This window comes from Monodon monoceros, unplaced genomic scaffold, assembly GCF_005190385.1.
Source record: "Monodon monoceros isolate NGI ecotype Baffin Bay Population unplaced genomic scaffold, NGI_Narwhal_1 Super_Scaffold_21, whole genome shotgun sequence".
NCBI lineage: Eukaryota > Metazoa > Chordata > Mammalia > Artiodactyla > Monodontidae > Monodon > Monodon monoceros.
This window is the reverse complement of record NW_021703778.1, coordinates 88,661,632-88,683,999: the sequence shown is the minus strand read 5'-3', so window position 1 is coordinate 88,683,999 and position 22,368 is coordinate 88,661,632. Positions and strand designations below refer to the sequence as shown.

The 22,368-nt window shown below is 42.2% G+C and overlaps 2 protein-coding genes across 7 annotated transcripts in view; one reads left to right on the top strand and one right to left on the bottom strand.

The window, feature by feature from the left end:
- Positions 1–589: 589 nt before the first annotated feature.
- Positions 590–12,717, bottom strand: ZSCAN29 (zinc finger and SCAN domain containing 29). 4 transcript variants are annotated; one of them, XM_029239682.1, is made up of 6 exons: positions 12,658–12,717; positions 11,306–11,743; positions 10,619–10,823; positions 7,945–8,640; positions 5,192–5,659; positions 590–4,188 (listed from the first exon to the last, which is right to left on the bottom strand). In XM_029239682.1, the coding sequence occupies exons 2-6, from the start codon at positions 11,618–11,620 to the stop codon at positions 3,320–3,322; spliced, it is 2,553 nt and encodes an 850-aa protein (XP_029095515.1). In that variant the 5' UTR covers positions 11,621–11,743; positions 12,658–12,717; the 3' UTR covers positions 590–3,319. The 4 variants fall into 4 exon arrangements, with proteins under 4 accessions (XP_029095515.1, XP_029095513.1, XP_029095514.1 ...); XM_029239680.1 differs by having other exon boundaries at positions 12,629–12,705; XM_029239681.1 differs by having other exon boundaries at positions 12,642–12,705.
- A 19-nt stretch (positions 12,718–12,736) lies between these two features.
- TUBGCP4 (tubulin gamma complex associated protein 4) overlaps positions 12,737–22,368 on the top strand; it is a 50,178-nt gene continuing 40,546 nt past the window's right edge. For all 3 annotated transcript variants that reach the window (XM_029239678.1, XM_029239677.1, XM_029239679.1), the window contains exon 1: positions 12,737–13,108. In XM_029239678.1, coding sequence (XP_029095511.1) covers positions 13,031–13,108 — 78 coding nt within the window. In that variant the 5' untranslated portion in view covers positions 12,737–13,030. The remainder of the gene's footprint in view (positions 13,109–22,368) is intronic.

Here is a 22,368-nt window from a genome sequence, read left to right as displayed (position 1 = left end):
GCCTTTGCCCTATTCCTTTTTTTTTTTAAACATTTTTATTGGAGTATAATTGCTTTACAATGGTGTGTTAGTTTCTGCTGTATAACAAAGTGAATCAGCTATACATATACATATATCCCCGTACCTCCTCCCTCTTGCCTCTCCCTCCCACCCTCCCTATCCCACCCCTCTAGGTGGACACAAAGCACTGAGCTGATCTCCCTGTGCTATGTGGCTGCTTCCCACTAGCTTTCTGTTTTACATTTGGTAGTGTATATATGTCCATGCCACTCTCTCACTTCATCTCAGCTTACCCTTCCCCCTTCCAGTGTCCTCAGGTCCATTCTCTACGTCTGCGTCTTTATTCCTGTCCTGCCCCTAGGTTCTTCAGAACCTTTTTTTTTTTTTTTTTTTAGATTCCATATATCTGTGTTAGCATATGGTATTTGTTTTTCTCTTTCTGACTTACTTCACCCTGTATGAGTCTCTCGGTCCATCCACCTCACTACAAATAACTCAATTTCGTTTCTTTTTATGGCTGAGTAATATTCCACTGTATATATGTGCCACATCTTTATCCATTCATCTGTCGATGGACACTTAGGTTGCTTCCATGTCCTGGCTATTGTAAATAGAGCTGCGTGGACATTGTGGTACATGACTCTGTGAATTATGGTTTTCTTGCCCTATTCCTTTTGCACATTCTCTTCATCTGGAGGTTGGAGGGCTGGTCCTGGGTCTTTTAAAATTGACTCATTCTCCATGCCCAGTTATGATGGGTCCCAATGGATATGGATACAGATACTAAGGAAAGATTTTTATTTCTATTTTACCACATTCTAATTTGTTTTTCAGCCTAGAACATAAAGATTCAGACAGGCATACCTGTAGTAACCCCACACAGGCAGCCAGAAAAAGCAGGTAAAGATTTATCTTTTCCTACCAGCAACAACTTAATCATAATTTGCATATATACATTTTTTTAAAAAAACACCTAGAGAACCACTGGGCATTTTATAGATAGAATTTTTATTAACATGGTATCCCTGAGAGGCAGATTAAGGTGTAAACACTGTTCTGCTTTACAGAAAGGGAAATGGAGGCAGGTTGACTTACACATAAGACATTTGGAACCAGAATTTGTATCTGTTGGTACCACAACCAGTGCTTTTCCCACAAGACTATACATAGATATACTGAAGACAAGTGATCTCTCATTTTTTAAAAAACACTATAGCACACTTCCTAAACTATCTCAGATCCCGAGGCATTGCTTTAGACCCGTGTTTCTTGTATCTTCCTGTCTGCTTAGGCAACATAATTGAGACACCATCTCCCCTTAATTCGTAAGAGTTAGGAATTAGGAAATTCCCTCAGCACCAGAACCCTAACTAATCTTTCATCTACCACAGTAAGCTATGGATTTTAGAAAATTCTACCTCCCCACTTCTCTCTCAGATCTCATTCCCATCCCCCCTCATTCAATGTGACTAATGATGCAGCTACTTATCCCAGGCCTTGGCCATCACTCACGTTCTTCTTTCCTCTGAACTGCCCATTGAAGTATCTTCTTAAGATACTGGTTTCTGACCTTCGTCTCCCATAGGAGCTAGTCCCCTAAGACTGCTCATACTTCTTCCCCAGTGCCAGTCAGCTGTTTCCTTGTCAGTAAGCACAGCACAGTACCTGATTTACTCTGGAGGATGGGAGCCCATCTCCTGATCTGCCTGGCACTCCATGTTTTAGCTGAGGCGAGTCCCTCTCTGCCTTCTGCACGGCCCATATCTTGCTACCTCTCCAATTCTGTGCTACTCCAAGCTTTGTCTAACCTTCCTTACAGTCTGTCCTTTGCCCTCTGCTCCCTTGCTCCCCAGTTTTCCCATTTTTCACCCATTCAGCACTCAGTTTTGCAATGAGTTTTGGAAAGTTCATCCCACCCAGTAACCTTCCCTATGAGCACTTCCTGCTTCATGAAGCCTTCCTGATTAAAGAGAAGAAAATACCTCTTAAATTTTTTCCAAACTCTAATGCATCAGACCTCAAGTTTTATGCATAGTGTTACTACCTAGCTTTCTAGATTTCTCTAAAACTGTTGCAGCTATACATGTGCACTATTTGCCCATGTCAGTGTCATCTGTTTTAGTTTGTAAGGAAGAGGACAGGGTCTGTTTAACTTGTGCTGTACCTGCTCATCATACTGCTATGAACATGTGGGCAATTAATTCAATACTATTTGATCATAAAGATCAGAATTACACTTGCATTTGAACAGCTGCTTTTAAACGTAGATGTATACAGTTGAATATGTGTGCATGTGTTTGTGTAAGTATTGTCAACTCCACTGACCAAAGATAATCTGTCCCCCTTACCATTAGGGTAAAGAGTTGTTGGCACAAAGTGGTCTGTTTTCCCAGTCCGTGGGAATGTGGCAAGTGGCCTCTGTGCATTGCAGGTCAGTATTATGTCCACAGGGTGCATGACACTAGCCCATGTGTTTAGAGTGTGTGGAATATGGACAAGTCCCTCTTGGCAGTTCTAACTGCTTTCCCTATCACCGCATCCAACTGGCTTGCTCTTTAAGCTTCTGGACCACAAGGGACACATGAAATTCTGAGATGGACCAGAAAAAAAAATCACACCAGACGCTGTAAATACAGTATTTTTCTATTCCAAAGCTTCTAGAGCTTGGAAGAAACTAAGAAATCCAGGGTTCACACCTCAATATTTATACGAGGTTTACATTGTTTCCCCATATAGCACACCTAGGTTCTTGACAAAATGACTTATAGGTCAGAACCAAATTGAACACTTAAACTCTCCTTTAAGGTAAAGGAAGAGTGTGCATGACAAATATATCATTCTGAGCACAGGGTTAAGTGAGCAGGAAAAGTCATTCTTCTTTGCATTTCCATTGCTATATAAAGAGCTACACCCATTCAATGAGAATTCTTACTACTTCTCCATGAAATGCTGCTGTGATGGGTTTTTCTAGTTGAAATGCAGTCTATAATAGGATGAGTAAAGAAGGGTGCACGTCACACTCATAGGATCTACTACTGTGTCCTCTCTATTAAAGGAACAACATAGGCACTGAGAGGGAAAGGTGTTGCCGTCAATAAAGGCAAGGAGAGGGAATGAAATCTTCCTTTCATTCTTAAGATGCTTTGGGAATTTGACTCTAGATCCAGAAGAAACATAGGAACGAACAGTGGGGTAAATTCTAGAGTATTTCCTAAACTAGTCAGGCACAAATTAGGAGATGGATCTCACCATTGGAGGACTTTTCTAAACAATTCCAATACATGTAGTGAGACTGTTTTCTTCATAGATCCTCAGGGGCTTACTTAGGGGCTGGCCGTGAGAGAAGCTTTTCTCGTGTATGGATCTCTCGGTGCTTATTAAGAGCAGAACTTTTACTGAAGCACTTGCCACAGTCATGACACCCATAGGGTTTCTCTCCTGTGTGGGTTCTGTGGTGTGCACGTAAGTCAGAACTCTTACTGAAACTCTTTCCACAGTCAGGACACACATGGGGTCTCTCTCCTGTGTGTATCCTTCGATGTGCACTAAAATGAGAACTGTTATTGAAGCTTTTCCCACACTCTTCACACTGATAGGGCTTTTCTCCTGTGTGGGTTCTCTGGTGAATGATAAGGCTTGAGCTCTGGTTGAAGCGTTTTCCACACTCACCACACTGATACGGTTTCTCTCCTGTGTGGATTCTTCTATGGGTGATGAAATTTGAACTGTCACGGAAGCTTTTCCCACAGTCAAGACATTTATAAGGTTTCTCTCCAGTGTGGATTCTCCGGTGTCTAATGAGGCGTGCACTCCGACTGAAGCTTTTCCCACAGTCAGCACATTTATATGGATTTTCTACTTGAGGGGATATCTGATGCATGAGATGGGAGTTTGGACCAAAGCTTTTGCCATATCTGAGATATTTATAGGGTCTCTCCCCCAAGTAAGGTCTCTGATGACTTAGAACTTTACCTAAACTCCTCTCTGGGAATGTTGGTTTTCCTCTTCTCTCCCCTGGGGTCTTCTCCCACTGTCTTCCTGATCTACATTCACTCTCAATGCCTTTACCTTGATTAAGATGCCGGGGAATTTTCCTCTCAGACCTTGCAAGTAACGTCCTGTGTAGTTGTACTTCCTCAGCAATATCCCGTTTTAGATTCTCTTCATTCTCAAATCCAGCCTCAAAACCTGACATAAGAATAGAATTTTAAAAGTTATCTGTTTTCTCAGTTATGTACCAGGGTAAAGCAAGTATCACATTAGATGATTAAATGTACAAATTAGGGAGCTCTAGATCCCAAATAACTACCCTCTGTTAAAATTCTGATGTTTTGCTTCTCTAATGGAATCGATGCTCTGTGGAACACACTTAAAGAATGCTGATCTAAAGAACTTTTGGAAAAGAAAACTTATTTATCAAATGCCCAAGCACTGTGTTAAGTGCTTCACTGTGGTACTTCATTTACATCAACCTTATGAGGTAGGTCTTAACATATGAGCGAATTTACAGGGTTAAGTAACTTGCTCTAAGGTACTCAACTAATAAACAACATAGTCTAGATTCACATACATATATATGTGTGACTCCAAAATCAGAATAATTTTCCTCACAAGGAGGGAAGCCATAATGAAGTTTTGGGGTTCTTTTTCTTATACAGTAGCTGAGATTCAAAGGATCAGTTCCCTCAGAAATCTCAGACTTTTGCCTAAGTGTGTCTGAAGAAAGAGGTTATCAGGTTTTCATATATGTGAATAAAGCAAGCATACAGCTGGTTTACAAGCTGAAACTAGAAGAAAAAACAAATGAGAATGAACTTTAAAAATCAACTTCATCCATCTATGGGTATATGACATGCTACTTGGGAAATGTAGGCTTTCAGATTCCCTGCTAGGTAAACTGCCTAGTAACCTAGCAGGTCACATGCAGATGACGGCTAGTTTACAAAGTCTGCAGCCATCTCAGATTGATGCTGTAGTGTGAGGAGGCAGGTCAAGTGAATAGGGGATATAAACTAGCTGCTTTATAATAGACAGGAAACACGGAGAAGAGAGAAGGTGGTCACAATAAGAATCCATGAGAGCTGGGTGTAGAGGCCACTTCTGGTCTTCAATCTCATGATTTTCCTCCTAAATCCCACTGCCTTCCCTTTGCTATTTGCTATATCTACCTTAAGAAGTAAAAGGATCTTACCACTGGGGCTCTGAAATAAGACTGGAGCACGGGTCATAGCCTCTGGGGGTACCTCGGTATCTTCTTCATCATCTTCAGAATCTTCTTCTATGGCCTCATCTGCTTCCTCGGCTTGCTTCTCGGCTTCGGCCTCACTGGTCTCCTGGGTGGGACACAAGGCTGCCTCCTCTTCCCGGCCATCACTGGGCAGGGCAGCACCCGGGGCACTCACCAAAGCATCCATCTCTTCAAAGAAGGGACAGGTCTCTGGTGCTTGGCCATTCTTGACCTTCCGATAGCTGGTGTGGAGGCTTTTAAACTTGGTCCGACACTGCTCTGGTGTCCTAAGGAAGCCATATTCCCATAACCGCTCAGCTACTGCTCCATACAACTGGCTGTTGCGGTGGCAGTTCTGGAGGGCTTCATAAAACTGAGTCTCACTAAGAATTGCAAGGTAGGTCTTTGTCTCTTCATAGCCCCAGTGTACACCTGCCACCAGAAGAGAAATTTCAGCACCACTTAATCCAGGGCTTTATGGTCTCAATTCCTCAGTCCTATCATCTGCATCATGAAAAATCACCTAAGCTCGGGCTCCTAGGTGAAAAAGTAAAAACACCTCATGTTTCCAAAATCAGTGCAAACTCTCAGAATGTTCTGCTTCTCTGTATCCTGTATCAATGTCACAGAGACCTTTATAACTACATTGTTCCAAAGAGGCCTTTCCACCTTATCACTGTAACAATCATTATGTACTCTGAGGCAGGTGTGCAGAATGCATTTCCCCATTCTTCCGGTAATTCTGGAATTCTGATCCTAATTAGAAAATAACTGGTGTGGGGAGGAAGACCCACAATCAGTCACCGTCAGCCATGAGCCATCCCTAAATTCTCTGATCAATCTTTTTCTACCAGTCCTACTTCCTTATGAATGAAGTTTCCCATAGAATGACTCAAAATCCCAAGGAAGAGTCTCTTTAAGAATCACACTGCTGCTTAATCCAATCCCTTTTACGGCCCTTCTTCACTTGCCACAATCTCAAAAAAAGCCAACCCAGCAATAGCAAAGACCTGAAGGGTACAAGATAAGAGCCTGTAGTCATGCACCATCTTAGGAGTGAAGGAGTGGCAGAGCCAGAATGAGGAAGGAAGCAGAGCAGATAGCATCTTCTGGCCTGAACTCTGCTAATGCTGCAGGCCATCCCAGCTTGGGCAGTACTTCTTCAGGATGACTACAGGCTCTGCTCCCTGAAGGTACCCAAGGGAGAGGGAAGGAAGATTCTAAGAGCCTTCCTCCCACTTGAGAGCTAGCTGGAGATTACACCGCTTCCATTACCCTCCACTCACTGCAAGTAATGCAGCTAGCACATGTGCCATGCTTGTGATTTACCGAAATTTATTCCAGTGACAAAACGGGGAAAAAAAAATTTTTTTTTTTAATTTAGGCCATGCAGCATGCAGGATCTTAGTTCCCAGACCAGGGATAGAACCCATGCCCCCTGCAGTGGAAGCTCAGAGTCCCAATCACTGGACCACCAGGGAAATCCCAAAATTTTTTTAAAAGAAAAGGAGGGGCTTCCCTGGTGGTGCAATGGTTAAGAATCTGCCTGCCAATGCAGGGGACATGGGTTCGAGCCCTGGTCCGGGAAGATCCCACATGCCGTGGAGCAACAAAGCCTGTGTACCACAACTACTGAGCCTGCATGCCACAACTACTGAAGCCCACATGCCTAGAGCCCGTGCTCCATAACAAGATAAGCCACTGCAATGCAAAGCCAGCGCACCGCAATGAAGAGTAGCCCCCGCTCGACGCAACTAAAGAAAGCCCACGTGCAGCAACGAAGACCCAACGCAGCCAAAAATAAATAAATAAATAAATTTATTTATTTATTTATTTTAAAAAGGAAAAAGTCCAAGACAGAAGAAGACTAGAACAGAACAAAAGTAACAACACATATAATAAAACATGGAAGGGACACATAACTGTTCCCAGTGGAACTGCAACTCTAGAGTAGTCCTGCTGCTGTGCCACATTTTACAGTTGAGGATGCAAACTGTGAAATGGCCAGATAGCTGTGCGAGGTCACCCAGCTGATTAGTGGTCAGGGTTAGAAACGAAGTCTCCTGATTCATACTTGGTGCTCTTCCCATAGCAACATGGTTGTACAAATTACATCAACAGTAATAAGTGATATTTTAAAATGGTTCCACAGGCAAATAATTATTTCAGCAGAGTGTTAAGCAAGGTTTCTTGCTGCAAGACTTCTTAGTCCTGTTAAAATGCCAATGTGTGTTGCAGATCTCACAGAGGAAACAAAATGTTTCCCCAACTTTGGGCAGTCCTTCACTATGCTCTTCTAAGTAAAAAGGAACACAATAAACTGACCTTGAGTTTGGAGAAGTAAAGATAAAACACCAGTTCATATAAGGTGCTCAACAAATATTAGTTCTCCTTAAAGATAATACAGTACCAAGTTTTTCTCAGCCTTCAGTGATTTTATAATCAGGAAAAAATATTTTAAGAAAGAAATGGAAGGAATGATACTCCTTTTCAGGAGTCTCTTGAATGAGTGTACTTCTTTAAAATATCTAAAATTATTCTCTACTTACTATTAGCTCAATGATTTTCCCACAAAAGAGAATGAAATACACAGAGAACTAAGAAGTGCCTCTGTTCTCTAAGTGACAAAGCTGGCAGGTGACATTAAGCTTCCTGACTCCACATCCAGCCTCATAACTCCTCAGTCTAATCCTAAAACCCCAAGAAGAAAAGCTTACCACTTGGGCTTCGGAAAAGGACAGGTGTGGTGGACTTGTCGGGGTCCTGGGGGGTGGCCTCCTGGCCCACTTCCTCACTGTCAGACTCTTCAGCCATGGCATCTTCTCCCTCCTTATGCTGCCAGTCCTGTTGCTCTGGCTCCTCAGTGTCAGCATCACTGCCCACCAGGCCAGAGTGAGAGGCTGCCTCCTCCAGGCCATTACTGGGCAGGGCAATGACCTGGGCACTCATCAGGGCTTCCATCTCTTCAAAGAAGGGGCAGGTCTCAGGTGGGTGGCCACTCTTGACTTTCCGATAGCTCTTCTGGAGACCTTTGAACTTGGTCCTACACTGCTCCAGGGTCCGGAGGAACCCATACTCCCGGAGCCGCTCAGCCACAGCCCCATACACTTGGCTGTTTCGATGACAGTTTCGGAGAGCCTCGTAAAACTCAGTTTGACTGAGAATTGCGAGGAGAGTTCTGGTCTCTTCATAGCCCCAGTGCACACCTACCACCTTCTCATCCTCGAAGCCCCAGTGATCCTGTTCCACCCAGCTTCTTCTCTCTCTCCTGGATGGTAACAGATCAGCATGCATTCGTTTGTCTCCTGTGTGACTGCCTCTTGGGAATTCCTTCTCCTTGAAGCCCAGATCTGGGATCCATGGCTCTCCTTGCTCCAACTTGGAGACCACATTGGATTTAGGAAATGGAAATCCTGCTTGCAGGAAAGCAAACAAAGGATATCATAGTTTGGACTGATCATAAAAAACATCTCTGAGTTCAGACCTGCCTTTTTTATCCAAGAGGCTTATAAAGCAAAGTATCTAAGAAAATGTTTTCAGAAAGTTCAATGGGTTGAAGAAAGTGGGGAAAAATACATGAAACCTCAAAAAATGAGAAATATTTTACTTTCCAGAGCAGGGTGACAAGAGAGGAAAACGTTCTGTTGTGTGTTCAGAGCAGATAATTCTGTTCCAAGTTGCTCCCTAGCTCTCCTAACCACTTGTAGGCAGGTCCTGCACTGCTGGAAAGTCACCTCCTGCCTCCTACACAGCTGACCAACGTGGGGGTTATTCCAAGTACAGCTCCTAGCAGGCCCTCTGGATCCACGGTTCCTCCACATCTGCAGACTTACCCAACCACAGTACTGTAGTAATTACTATTGAAAAATATCCATGTATAAGTGGACCCACACAGTTCAAACTCACGTTGTTCAAGGATCAGCTGTAGTTCTCTACGTGGGGCCAGAGAATTAAACTCAGAGTGATTTCAAGGGGGAGACTGTCTTCAACTCTTCCATTTCCTTCACACTGAGTCACGAAGTTCTAAAAGGTTTTTCCCTTAGTATATCCTTTATTCCTACTGCCACCATCCAAGTCTAGACCCCTTACCTTCTCACACCTGGGTAACTGCAGCAGTCACTGTCCTACCTAACTCCAGGCTCTTGCTTCCTCAGCTCACATGCTATTTATATTGCCAAACCTTAACCTGAGTGGTTACCAGGCATGGCCCGTTCAAAGCAGACTCCTCTCCAAAACACAGCACATGTTTATTCACCACTGTGTGCCTTTCCTTTAACTCCCTCCCTTCTATCGAAATTTAACCCATCAGTGTCCCCATGAAGCCTTCCCTACAGCCCTCCCTCGTCTCCCACTCTGCCAAACCCCTATTGTACTCACACAATTGAGTAACAAGTCATTGTTTGGCATTGTTTCAATACAGTTCAGTTCAGCACATATTTATGTTCACTTTTGTGTTCTCAATCATATTATAGGGTTTTTGAGGATAGGCACCTTTTCTCATTGCAGAGTACCCTGCAAGGTGTTGAGCACATGGTAGGTGTTCAAAACTGATTAATTCTGCAAGTCTGTGTGTGCAGTTGAGGGATTGCATCTGGATGACTAAACAGAGACCACTACCAGACTGGCTGAGAAGCCTAGCGTCTTAAGATGATAAGATCAGAATTCAAAACAACCTCAACAAGTTGAAGTGATCAAAGAAAAAAACACACAAAATGGAGTTCTGCAGAGTACAAAGAAGAAAAACAAGTTCCACAAAATCAAGTTTAAGAATAAGAACTAGGCACAAAGACAATGGGGAAAGCTCTAAGAGACGGGGGAGTATCAAGTGAACGACAATCATTAGTTGAGTTATACGGAAAGAAAGTGTAGTGAAATTCTGAAGTAAAATTCTTACTCTGCTTCTACCTACCAGACCCTTACTGGAATAATATATATAATTTAATTCTCCACAACTAACATGCTATTTGGAGAACTTAAAGTTTCCAAGGGAGAGTAACAAAAACTTAGTATCTGAAGAATGGAGCTTCTGGGGAAAAGCAGAAAGAAACAAATATAGTTTAATATGGAGAAAGAAAATGACTAAAAGGAAAATGTGCTTTCAAGTATAGAAAAGAATTTTTATCTAGAAAATACTGACGTAGTGTCATCATTACCAGGAGGAAAAAAAATTTCAAGTTCTGGAAAAACTAGGGAGCCATCCTCTGGCAGACTTATCAAAAGAGGAAATATAAGAATTGCAGCAGAGAGCTAAACTATATGCCTTCAGGAGGTCCCCAACACTGCACACTCTATTTCCACTCTTTCCTGAAATCCCTTTCCCACTCACTACTCCCAACCCTACTTCCCAATTTAGAATGGCATCCTATCTTCCCATATAAATCTACTCCTCACCGCTCCTTTGAAAAGGTCTGAGCTTCTCCTTTGGGTTCATCTGCTCCTGTGGTCCCAGGTCTGGGTTTCTTGCCCTCTCTTTCTTGGGTACACCCCTGGGCTGGGGTTCCACTGACTCCTGCCGAACACTTAATAACTCTCGTGATGATTTCAGGGGTGTCATCTTCTCCAAGCGCACTTCCTGCCCCTTCACAGAGACTGTGACCTAGAAACAACCCCCATGAATTGTCACTGCAAGGTCATAATGAGGGGTATTCCCAGAGGAGATTATTTATTACCCCAAAAGAAATCATCCTTTTTGGACATGGCTAGGGTTGGGGTGGGGGGTGGTTAATAGTGAACAAGGGTCTTTCTTATTAGTCCATTACTGTTAGCTTAGAGCAGCTGGAACTACAAAAGAAAAAGATCAAAATAGTAAACCCGACTCCAGGCTAAAAAATAACTCCCCTTTCTTCCCTATTAAAACACTATGAAACTATGAATAACTCGTTATGATACCTAGCAAAGGTACACCCAGGTAGCATCTCCCGATAAGCTCTATCTGAAAAAGTTACCTAGTAAAGGACCAGAAGTATAAGCATCACCAAGGGAGACTGTGCCCCACTTTAAATCTGACTGAGCCTTAATTTGGCTTTTTATCCTGCCCCTGCCCAGTTACACACTTCTGAATACCCCCTCCCTGCTCACCGAACGTCCAGGTCTTCCAGGCTCTCTTTCTAATTCTTCCACCAGAGCCACTGCCTCCTCTCCACTTTCTGGACATTGCTTTTGTACCCATTTCTGGATCTCCCCAGGTAAGACGGTCAGGAACTGCTCCAGCACCAACAATTCTACAATCTGCTCCTTGGTGCGCACCTCCGGCCTTAGCCACCGACAGCAAAGTTCCCAGAGTTGGCTGAAAGCCTCCCGGGGCCCAGCTACCTCCTGGTAATGAAATCTCCTGAAGCGCTGTCGGAAGGTCTCAGAGTTAGTGCCATTCCCTCTCAGGGTGGGTTTGGCCATCGTTCACAGCAGAAAGCAGCTTCCCTCCACTTAAGGGTCTAGGTTCCACAGCTTACACCCATCTTCTCATGTCCTTGGAGAATCACCTGCAGATGAGTCTCTCTCTGTAAGAAGAGTTTCCTCCTAGGGTAGAGAGAGATGGCACTATCAGAAGGAACATACTCATATGTCTGAAGTCTTGCCAGAGCTGGCCTGACTTCACAGATGCTCCACGTAGCACCAACTTCAGGACAGCAAGCCAAAACCGAGCATGAAGGTGAGAGACCATTCAAAAGCTGCATTTCTGGGCGACTTGCAGGGCAGCCCAGGTAAGCAGCAAAGAATAGAAAGTACTGTCTGTTCCTCTTCCACCTCCCCCAAATCTGACCCACTGAAGCTCCCCCGACCAGTGTAGCATAGTGTGTTCGAACCATATGGGAGCTCGAGAGGTTCTAAAGGCATGTCACCATCCTGCTGAAGGCAACAAAAAGCCTCTCTGTCCAGCGGGTCGCAGCTGATCTCCCCCAGTACCTCCGCCGTCCTTCCCCGGGCCCTCTCCGTCCGCCCCGCCCCCTCGGACTCCACCACTACCAATTCCCACCCCAAACAAAAATCAAGTACTGAATACTGGGTCTTTGTTCTCCCTCACAGCAAAAGTAACCGCTCAGTAAATAGCCGGGAACTACTGAATGGAAACCTCGCGCATTGAGAGAAGTTGGTTTGGGCTCCTGAAGCGAGGGCCGGGTGGGCTTGGGGAGAGTCCCACTGAGTTGGTGGAGAGTGGGAGTCCGAAGGGGCAGTAGTCATGGGTCTCCTGAGGACAAGCTCGGGTGCTGGCCAGGCGCTCCGAGGGCTGCAAGGTTCGCGGATGCGGGGTTCCGGCCTCTTTGTCTTCTCTCTCTCCGGCCAGGTCACTCTCGAAAGCCGTCGTGAGCCCCTCCAGAGGCCTCCGACCGCGCTAAGCGCCCTGAAAGCACCCTCCGACCCACCCCTGGGAGCTCCTCCTTCTCGGGCTGTCACTCAACCCACCCGCATTTCTCACCGCGGGCTAGCCTCACCCGCTCGGGGTAGGGCTCCAGCCCGGGTTCTCCAGCCTTCCAGTTCAGCTCCCAAACCGGAAGTCCGAGCGGGCGACCCGGGCGCTGGAGGCGCATGCGCGAGGGAAGCTCCCGCGACTCCTGCGGAGCACCAGCTGGAGCCTGCAAGTGGGCCCAGGCGAGCGCGGCTCACTTCCGGGACGCGGCGCGCCGACCCCTTCCCGGCTTCCCGTCAGCTCTCCTCAGCAGTAGTCTCGGCGGGTACAGTCAGGAGGAACTGCCCTTCCCGGGGTCCTGTGCGCGTGTAGTGGAGGGAGCGCTCGCCTCTTTGGTCGCCTGGTGAGGCTCTGGAGGAGGGTGCGACGGATATAGGGACTCGAGGTCCGCCGTGGGAATGATCCACGAACTGCTCTTGGCTCTGAGCGGGTACCCAGGGTCCATTTTCACCTGGAACAAGCGGAGTGGCCTGCAGGTACTGTCCGCCTCAGAGCGCGGGAACTAGCGAGAGCGGAATGGGTGGAGCGAGCTAGTGCCAAGGGGAGGAGTCTGAGGGACCGAGAAGGCGGGGCTTGCAGGGGCCGAGGCGTGAGGGGCTTGTCCCTGGGCAGGTAACCGGAGGGCTCAGTAATTGTATGTGCTTTTTTTTTTTTTCTTCTTTTTTTTTTTTTTTTTTTTTTGTGGTACGCGGGCCTCTCACTGTTGTGGCATTTCCCATTGCGGAGCACAGGCTCCGGACGCGCAGGCTCAGCGGCCATGGCTCACGGGCCCAGCCACTCCGCGGCCTGTGGGATCTTCCCGGACCGGGGCACGAACCCGTGTCCCCAGCATCGGCAGACGGACTCTCAACCACTGCGCCACTAGGGAAGCCCTGTATGTGCTTTTAAACTGAGTTTTGAAAGCTAGTCCAAATACATAGTGCCTAACGCACAATAAGGGTTCAGCCAGTTTTGTTGGACGAAAAAGTGAGAGTGTTTCCCGTATTACACCTCGCCCGGGAAATTTCTGCACTAGGAGAATTTGGAGGGGGGCCTTCATATAACCAGGAATGTGTGAGGGGGAAGGGCTATGTGCTATATGCTTTATCTCATTTTATCTTCACAACCACCTATCTCCATTTCAGAGATTAACTCCCGGTGTCAGGGATCACGTAGCGATTAGCAAACTTGGTCTTGAACCCAGTTTTTTTTTTTATATATAGACTTTTTAATGATGGCCATTGTTACTGGTGTAAGTGGTATCTCACTGTAGTTTTGATTTGCATTTCTCTAATAAGTAGGGATGTTGAACATCTTTTCACATCTAAAGGGTATTTTAAAAATAATAGTGTCCTCTATGTATATATAGAGTTTATTGCTGTTATTACCATTGAAAATAATCTGCATTTGTTATTGGTGGTGGGATTGAAACAAAACACAAATCTGATATATTTTAAGATTTAGGAGTGATTTTAACCAGTTTACTTAGATTTAAAGATGAGAAAACTGAGGCAAAGTGAAGTTAAGTTACTTGTGAAAGTCAAAGATAGTGATGAAGCAGAAATTCAAATCCATGCCTGTTATTTTATTTTCTTATATTTTGACTGATGGGTTATTTAGATTTGTATTGTTTAATTTCCAAGTATTTGGAGGGGTTTTTCTAGATATCTTAATGATTTCTAATTTAACTGCATTATAGTCAGAGAACAAACTCTGTCAGAGTTCAAATTTTCAGAATTTTGTTGAGCCTTATTTTTATCCTTGGTAATACTTCTTTTCTTGAGACCTACTTTGTCTGATAGTAACATAGCCAAACCTGACAGAAAAACAGATTTTTATGTTTACTGTATGGTATGTCATTTTCCTTCCTTTTACTTTCAAACTATGTCTTTTTTGAATTTTTATTTAATTTTTTTGTCGTTGTTGTTACTCACATCACTCTGTTATTAGTCAAATCAGTCATACAGTCAACTGGGTCATTCCATCATTGGATGACTTGAATAATATATATATTTTTTTATACAGCAGGTTCTTATTAGTCATCAATTTTATACACATCAGTGTATAAATGTCAATCCCAATCGCCCAGTTCATCACAACACCACCACCACCCTCCGCTGCTTTCCCCGCTTGGTGTCCATACGTTTGTTCTCTACATCTGTGTCTCAATTTCTGCTCTGCAAACCAGTTCATCTGTACCATTTTTCTAGGTTCCACATATATGCGTTAATATACGATATTTGTTTTTCTGTTTCTGACTTACTTCAGTCTGTATGACAGTCTGTAGATCCATCCACATCTCAACAAATGACCCAATTTCATTCCTTTTTATGGCTGAGTAATATTCCATTGTATATATGAACCACATCTTCTTTATCCATTCATCTGTCGATGGGCATTTAGGTTGCTTCCATGACCTGGCTATTGTAAATAGTGCTGCAATGAACATTGGGGTGCATGTGTCTTTTTGAATTATGGTTTTCTCTGGGTATATGCCCAGTAGTGGGATTGCTGGGTCATATGGTAATTCTATTTTTAGTTCTTTAAGGAACCTCCATACTGTTCTCCATAGTGGCTTTATCAATTTACATTCCCACCAACAGTGCAAGAGGGTTTCCTTTTCTCCACACCCTCTCCAGCATTTGTTTGTAGATTTTCTGATGATGCCCATTCTAACTGGTGTGAGGTGATAACCTCATTGTAGTTTGATTTGCATTTCTCTGATAATTAGTGATGTTGAGCAGTTTTTCATGTGCTTCTTGGCCATCTGTATGTCTTCTTTGGAGAAATGTCTATTTAGGTCTTCTGCCCATTTTTGGATTGGGTTGTTTTTTTAATATTGAGCTGCATGAGCTGTTTATATATTTTGGAGATTAATCCTTTGTCCGTTGATTCGTTGGCAAATATTTTCTCCCATTCTGAGGGTTGTTTTTTCGTCTTGTTTATGGTTTCCTTTGCTGTGCAAAAGCTTTGAAGTTTCATTAGGTCCCATTTGTTTATTTTTGTTTTTATTTCCATTACTCTAGGAGGTGGATCAAAAAAGATCTTGCTGTGATTTATGTCAAAGAGTGTTCTTCCCATGTTTTCCTCTAAGAGTTTTATAGTGTCCAGTCTTATATTTAGGTCTCTAATCCATTTTGAGTTTATTTTTGTGTATGGTGTTAGGGAGTGTTCTGATTTCATTCTTTTACATGTAGCTGTCCAGTTTTCCCAGCACAACTTATTGAAGAGACTGTCTTTTCTCCATTGTATATCCTTGCTTCCTTTGTCATAGGTTAGTTGACCATAGGTGCGTGGGTTTATCTCTGGGCTTTCTATCTTGTTCCATTGATCTTGTTTCTGTTTTTGTGCCAGTACCATATTGTCTTGATTACTGTAGCTTTATAGTATAGTCTGAAGTCAGGGAGTCTGATTCCTCCAGCTCCGTTTTTTTCCCCTCAAGACTGCTTTGGCTATTCGGGGTCTTTTGTGTCTCCATACAACTTTTAAGATTTTTTGTTCTAGTTCCATAAAAATGCCATTGGTAATTTGATAGGGATTGCATTGAATCTGTAGATTGCTTTGGGTAGTATAGTCATTTTCACAATATTGATTCTTCCAATCCAAGAATATGGTATATCTCTCCATCTATTTGTATCATCTTTCATTTCTTTCATCAGTGTCTTATAGTTTTCTGCATACAGGTCTTTTGTCTCCCTAGGTAGGCTTATTCCTAGGTATTTTATTCTTTTTGTTGCAATGGTAAATGGGAGTGTTTCCTTAATTTCTCTTTCAGGTTTTTCATCATTAGTGTATAGGAATGCAAGAGATTTCTGTGCATTAATTTTGTATCCTGAAACTACCAAATTCATTGATTAGCTCTAGTAGTTTTCTGGTGGCATCTTTAGGATTCTCCATGTATAGTATCATGTCATCTGCAAACAGTGACAGTTTTACTTCTTTTCCAATTTGTATTCCTCTTATTTCTTTTTCTTCTCTGATTGCCATGGCTAGGCCTTCCAAAACTATGTTGAATAATAGTGGTGAGAGTGGACATCATTGTCTTGTTCCTGATCTTAGAGGAAATGCTTTCAGTTTTTCACCATTGAGAATGATGTTTGCTGTGAGTTTGTCATATATGGCCTTTATTATGTTGAGGTAGGTTCCCTCTGTGCCCACTTTCTGGAGAGTTTTTATTATAAATGGTGTTGAATTTTGTTGAAAGCTTTTAATACATCTGTTGAGATGATCATATGGTTTTTCTGCTTCAATTTGTTAACATGGTTTATCACATTGATTGATTTGCGTATATTGAAGAATCCTTGTATCCCTGGGATAAATCCCACTTGATCATGGTGTATGATCCTTTTACTGTGTTGTTGGATTCTGTTTGCTACTATTTTGTTGAGGATTTTTGCATCTATATTCATCAGTGATATTGATTTGTAATTTTCTTTTTTTGTAGTATCTTTGTCTGGTTTTGGTATCAGGGTGATGGTGGCCTCATAGAATGAGTTTAGGAGTGTTCCGTCCTCTGCAGTTTTTTGGAAGAGTTTGAAATGTTTGATAGAATTCACCTGTGAAGCCATCTGGTCCTGGACTTTTGTTTGTTGGAAGATTTTTAATCACAGTTTCAATTTTATTACTTGTGATTGGTCTGTTCATATTTTCTATTTCTTCCTGGTTCAGTCTTGGAATGTTATACCTTTCTAAGAATTTGTCCATTTCTTCCAGTTTGTCCACTTTATTGGCATACAGTTGCTTGTAGTAGTCTCTTAGGGTGCTTTGTATTTCTGCAGCGTCTGTTGTAACTTCTCCTTTTTCATTTCTAATTTTATTGATTTGAGTCCTCTCCCTCTTTTCCTTGATGAGTCTGGCTAATGGTTTATCAATTTTGTTTATCTTCTCAAAGAACCAACTTTTAGTTTTATTGATCTTTGCTATTGTTTTCTTTGTTTCTAATTCATTTATTTCTGCTCAGATCTTTATGATTTCTTTCCTTCTGCTAACTTTGGGTTTTGTTTGTTCTTCTTTATCTAGTTCTTTTAGGTGTAAAGTTAGATTGTTTATTTGAGATTTTTCTTGTTTCTTGAGGTAGGCTTGTATAGCTATAAACTTCCCTCTTAGAACTGCTTTTGCTGCATCCCATAGGTTTTGGATTGTCTTTTTTTCATTGTCATTTGTCTCTAGGTACTTTTTGATTTCCTGTTTGATTTCTTCAGTGACCTCTTGGTTATTTAGTAACGTATTGTTTAGCCTCCATGAGTTTGTGTTTTTTACGTTCTTTTCCCTGTAATTCATTTCTAATCTCATAGCATTGTGGTCAGAAAGGATGCTTGATATGATTTCAATTTTCTTAAATTTGCTGAGGCTTGATTTGTGACCCAAGATGTGATCTATCCTGGAGAATGTTCCATGCGCACTTGAGAAGAAAGTCTAATCTGCTGTTTTTGGATGGAATGTCCTATAAATATCAATTAAATCTATCTGGTCTATTGTGTCATTTAAAGCTTCTGTTTCCTTTTGAACCCAGTTTTGTCTGGCTCCAGTATCTGAACCACTCTTTTCTACTCCTGCTTCCAGTAATATTATCTAATCATCTCCATAACTTAGTAACTTAGGTATTGTTGGCCCCAGTTTACAGATGAGCAAACTGAAGTTCAGAGAACTTTATGGTGGCTAGTCTTGATAAGGCAAGATTTGAATCTAGCTCTGTCTGATCACAAAGTCATGCCTGTTCCTATGAGAATTGGTAGTATAGGCTGTAGAGGAGCAGAAAATATACATTCTTGGTCTATAAAACTTATAAATCAAACAGATTGCTTTTGTTATTGTTTCTTTACTTCTGTAAAACTAGCACAATGCCAGGAATATAGGAGAAAAATATTCAGGAGGTAATTGTTTGTGCCTGACTGTCAGAAGTAAAAAGAGACGAAAGAATATGGGAACAATAGCTGCCTTCCTTTTTTTCTTATAAAAATGTCTCAATCGGATATTTTCCTCCTTAAGTTCTCAGCTTTAAAGTTACTTCTCAGAAAAACCTTCTCTGACCACCTCTTTAAGTATACTCCTTATGCCATTATTTTCTATCACAGCAACTTGTTTATTTCCCTTATAGGACATCACAATTCATATTATTTATTGTTGTTACCTATGTTTAGTCTTTCTCTCACATAGATTGCCCATGGGGGCTAAGACCACAGTGGTCTTCTTCATAGATGTACCAGGAGCACCTAGTACAGTTTCTGCCACATAGTAGGTATTAAGCTATTTGTGAAAGAAAAAAATTCCACCAAAATCAGCAAATATTGCATACTTTCTGCAGAACGGTGTTTTTCACATTTCGATAAAGGGAAAAATTGTCATGAATGCCCAGTGTTGATAAAAATAAGTTTATTGTAATATTGAATATGTATACACATTAAGCTAAGTATAAACTCAAGCATATTGCTCTTTAACAACTGTAAAACCAGTTATTTTTACAAAGTAAATAAAACTACCAAACTGATCAATTCAAATCGACGTTAATCTAATGCAGCTTCTCAGCATTGGCACTACTGACATTTTGGACTGGATAATTCTTTGCTGTGGGGGCCGTCCTGTGCACTGTAGGATGTTTAGCAGCATCCATGGCCTCTACTTGCTACATGCCAGTGGTATACCCTGAGTTGTGCAACCAAAAATATCTTCAGACATTACCATATCCCTTGGGGGCAAAATTGCCCCCACTGAGAACCACTGATCTAATGTAGTATATACTGTTGTTTTGCTAAAACTAAATTGTCAACATTGAGTTAAATGGTAGAATGACTTTTCTGCAGATCTGGCTCTCTGTTTTCTATTTTGACTTCAGTAACTCTAATGAAGAGAATGCCTGTTCATATAAGTAGGTTGTACCAAATGATACCAATAACTTTAAGGTATCGTTTGTTGTTTCAGAGTAACCAGACTTGGAACTTTTCTAAAACTCTGCCAACAAACACTGCTCAAATGCCAATTTTTTTTTTTTTTTTTTTTTTTTTTTTGCTGTACGCGGGCCTCTCACTGTTGTGGCCTCTCCCGTTGCGGAGCACAGGCTCCGGACGCGCAGGCTCAGCGGCCATGGCTCACGGGCCCAGCCGCTCCGTGGCACGTGGGATCTTCCCGGACCGGGGCACGAACCTGCGTCCCCTGCATCGACAGGCAGACTCTCAACCACTGCGCCACCAGGGAAGCCCTCAAATGCCAATTTTAATAGGAGTATCACTTAATAACTGAGTAGAGCTGTCCTAATAATAAAAAATTGCTGACATGTATTGAGCACTTGCTATGTGCTTGGCACATGTGATTTACATGTATTAATTTATTTAATCCTCACAATTATCATCTTTATAGGTATGAAAACTGAGGCACAGAGGGGTATTGCTTGCCTAAGATTTCAAGCAAGTAAGAGGCAACTCAGGGATTCACACCTAGGCAGTCTGGCTCCAGAGATCAAGTTCTTAAGGACTATGTCATGCTACCTCTTAAGTTGTTAACTTGAAGATATGGTTAGCATTGTGTCATTAAAATCTACATTAAATGGATTCCTAATCAAATTATTGTGGAATCAGTAACAGAAAAATTCTTCTTTGCCTATTTATTACTACAGTTACTGTCACATAAAGATGGCTTCCACAAAATACAATATGAATGTGAAATATTCTGAGTTCCTTGGGAGTAGTAAATATGTCTGATTTTGTTCACTATTTAATCTTGGAATGTTAGCACAGTGCCTGGGATAAGTACGTAGTCACTAAAAGTTGGTTGATTCTCCAAAGAAGATATACAATGGGCAACAAATGAAAAGATGATCAATATCACTAATCATTAGGGAAATGCAAATCAAAAGCTTAATGAGAGGGGCTTCCCTAGTGGCGCAGTGGTTGAGAGTCCGTCTGCCGATGCAGGGGACACGGGTTCGTGCCCCGGTCCGGGAAGATCCCACGTGCCACGGAGCGGCTGGGCCCGTGAGCCATGGCCGCTGAGCCTGCGCGTCCGGAGCCTGTGCTCCGCAACGGGAGACACCACAACAGTGAGAGGCCCGCGTACCGCAAAAAAAAAAAAAAAAAAACACAATGAGATATCATTTTATACCCTTTAGGATGGTTACTACCAAAAAAAAACAGAAAATAACAAGTGTTGGTGAGGTTGTAGAGAAATTAGAACCCTTGTGCATTGCTGGTGGAAATGTAAAATGGTACAGTCCCTGTGGAAAACAATATGGTGACTCCTCCAAAAATTAAACACAGAATTACCAAATGATCCAACAGTTTTATTCCTGGGTATATACCCAAAAGAAGTGAAAGCAGGGACTCAAATAGATATTTGTAAACCCATGTTCATAGCAGCGTTATTCACAATAGCCAAAAGGCAGAAGCAACTTAGATGTCCATAGACAAATGAAGTGAATAAACAAAATGTGGCATGTACATACAATGGAATATTATTCAGCCTTAGAAAGGAGAGACATTCTAACACATGCTACAACATGGATGAACCTTGAAGACACTATGCTAAGTGAAATAAGCCAGTCACAAACGGATAAATATTGTAGAGTAGTCAAATTCATAGAGACAGAAATTAGAAGGGTACTTGCCAGGGTGTGTGGGGGAAGGAACAATGGGGAGTCATCATTCAAGAGGTACAGAGTTTTAGTTTGGGAAGATGAAAAAGTTCTGGAGATGGATGGTGGTGATGGTTGCACAACAAAGTGAATGCACTTAATGCCACTAAACTGTATACTTGAATGGCTAAAATGGTAACTTTATGTATATTTTGCTATGATTTTTTTCTTAGTTGATTGAATGAATACATTCTCCCACTACTATTTTTCTGCTTGAACTGCTGTGAAATCTTTACATACCATACTAGGCTATCATTTGGCCATGATTTAAATTAAAAATACAAATGAAAATATGGACACTAAATTATATGTCCAGTTATAAGGTGCTTTTACAGATTATAATATGCTACGTTAATTTTACATTTTTATCAAAATGAAAACAAAATTTAAATTTTCATAGAGAATTTGTAAATCCTAAGAATATGTCTGAGAAACCTCTGGAATCTGCAGAACCAAGAGTGAGCAATATTGCTCAAGAGACTTTGTTGCAACCAGATCAAAAACCCCATATATCCTTATAGACCATCCCAGGAAGATTCCATAAGGAATAGGTAATATACTTAGCCATGAAAAAGAATGAAATCTTGCCATTTGTGACAACATGGATGGGCCTGGAGGATATTATGCTTAGTGAAATAAGTCAAACAGAGAAAGACAAATACTTTATGATTTCACTTATATGTGGAATTTAGAAAACAAAACAAACAGACAAACATATGCATAGACAGAAACAGATGCATAGATACAGAGAACAAATGGTGGTCACCAGAAGGGAGAGGGATAGGGGGAGGGATGAAATAGGTGAAGGGTATTAAGAGGTACAAACTATCAGTTACAAAATAAACAAGTCACGGGCATGTAATGTACAGCACAGGAATATAGTCAGTCTTTTTTTAAAAATAAATTTATTTATTTATTTATTTAGGGCTGCATTGGGTCATTGCTGCTGCGCGTGGGCTCAGTAGTTGTGGCTCATGGGCTCTAGGGCACAGGCTCAGTAGTTGTGGCACACGGGCTTAGTTGCTCCACAGCATGTGGGATCTTCCCAGACCAGGGATAGAACCTGTGTCCCCTGCATTAGCAGGCAGATTCTCAACCACTGTGCCACCAGGGAAGCCCCTAGTCAGTCTTTTA

Excerpts from the sequence above, each read along its gene's own strand:
- ZSCAN29 (XM_029239682.1), bottom strand. The coding sequence starts at position 11,620 with ATGGCCAAACCCACCCTGAGAGGGAATGGCACTAACTCTGAGACCTTC. Across the intron at positions 10,824-11,305 it reads CTGGAAGACCTGGACGTTCG|GTCACAGTCTCTGTGAAGGG; the intron begins GTGAGCAGGGAG and ends GGTTGTTTCTAG. Across the intron at positions 5,660-7,944 it reads CCTTTTCCGAAGCCCAAGTG|GTGTACACTGGGGCTATGAA; the intron begins GTAAGCTTTTCT and ends TTCTGGTGGCAG.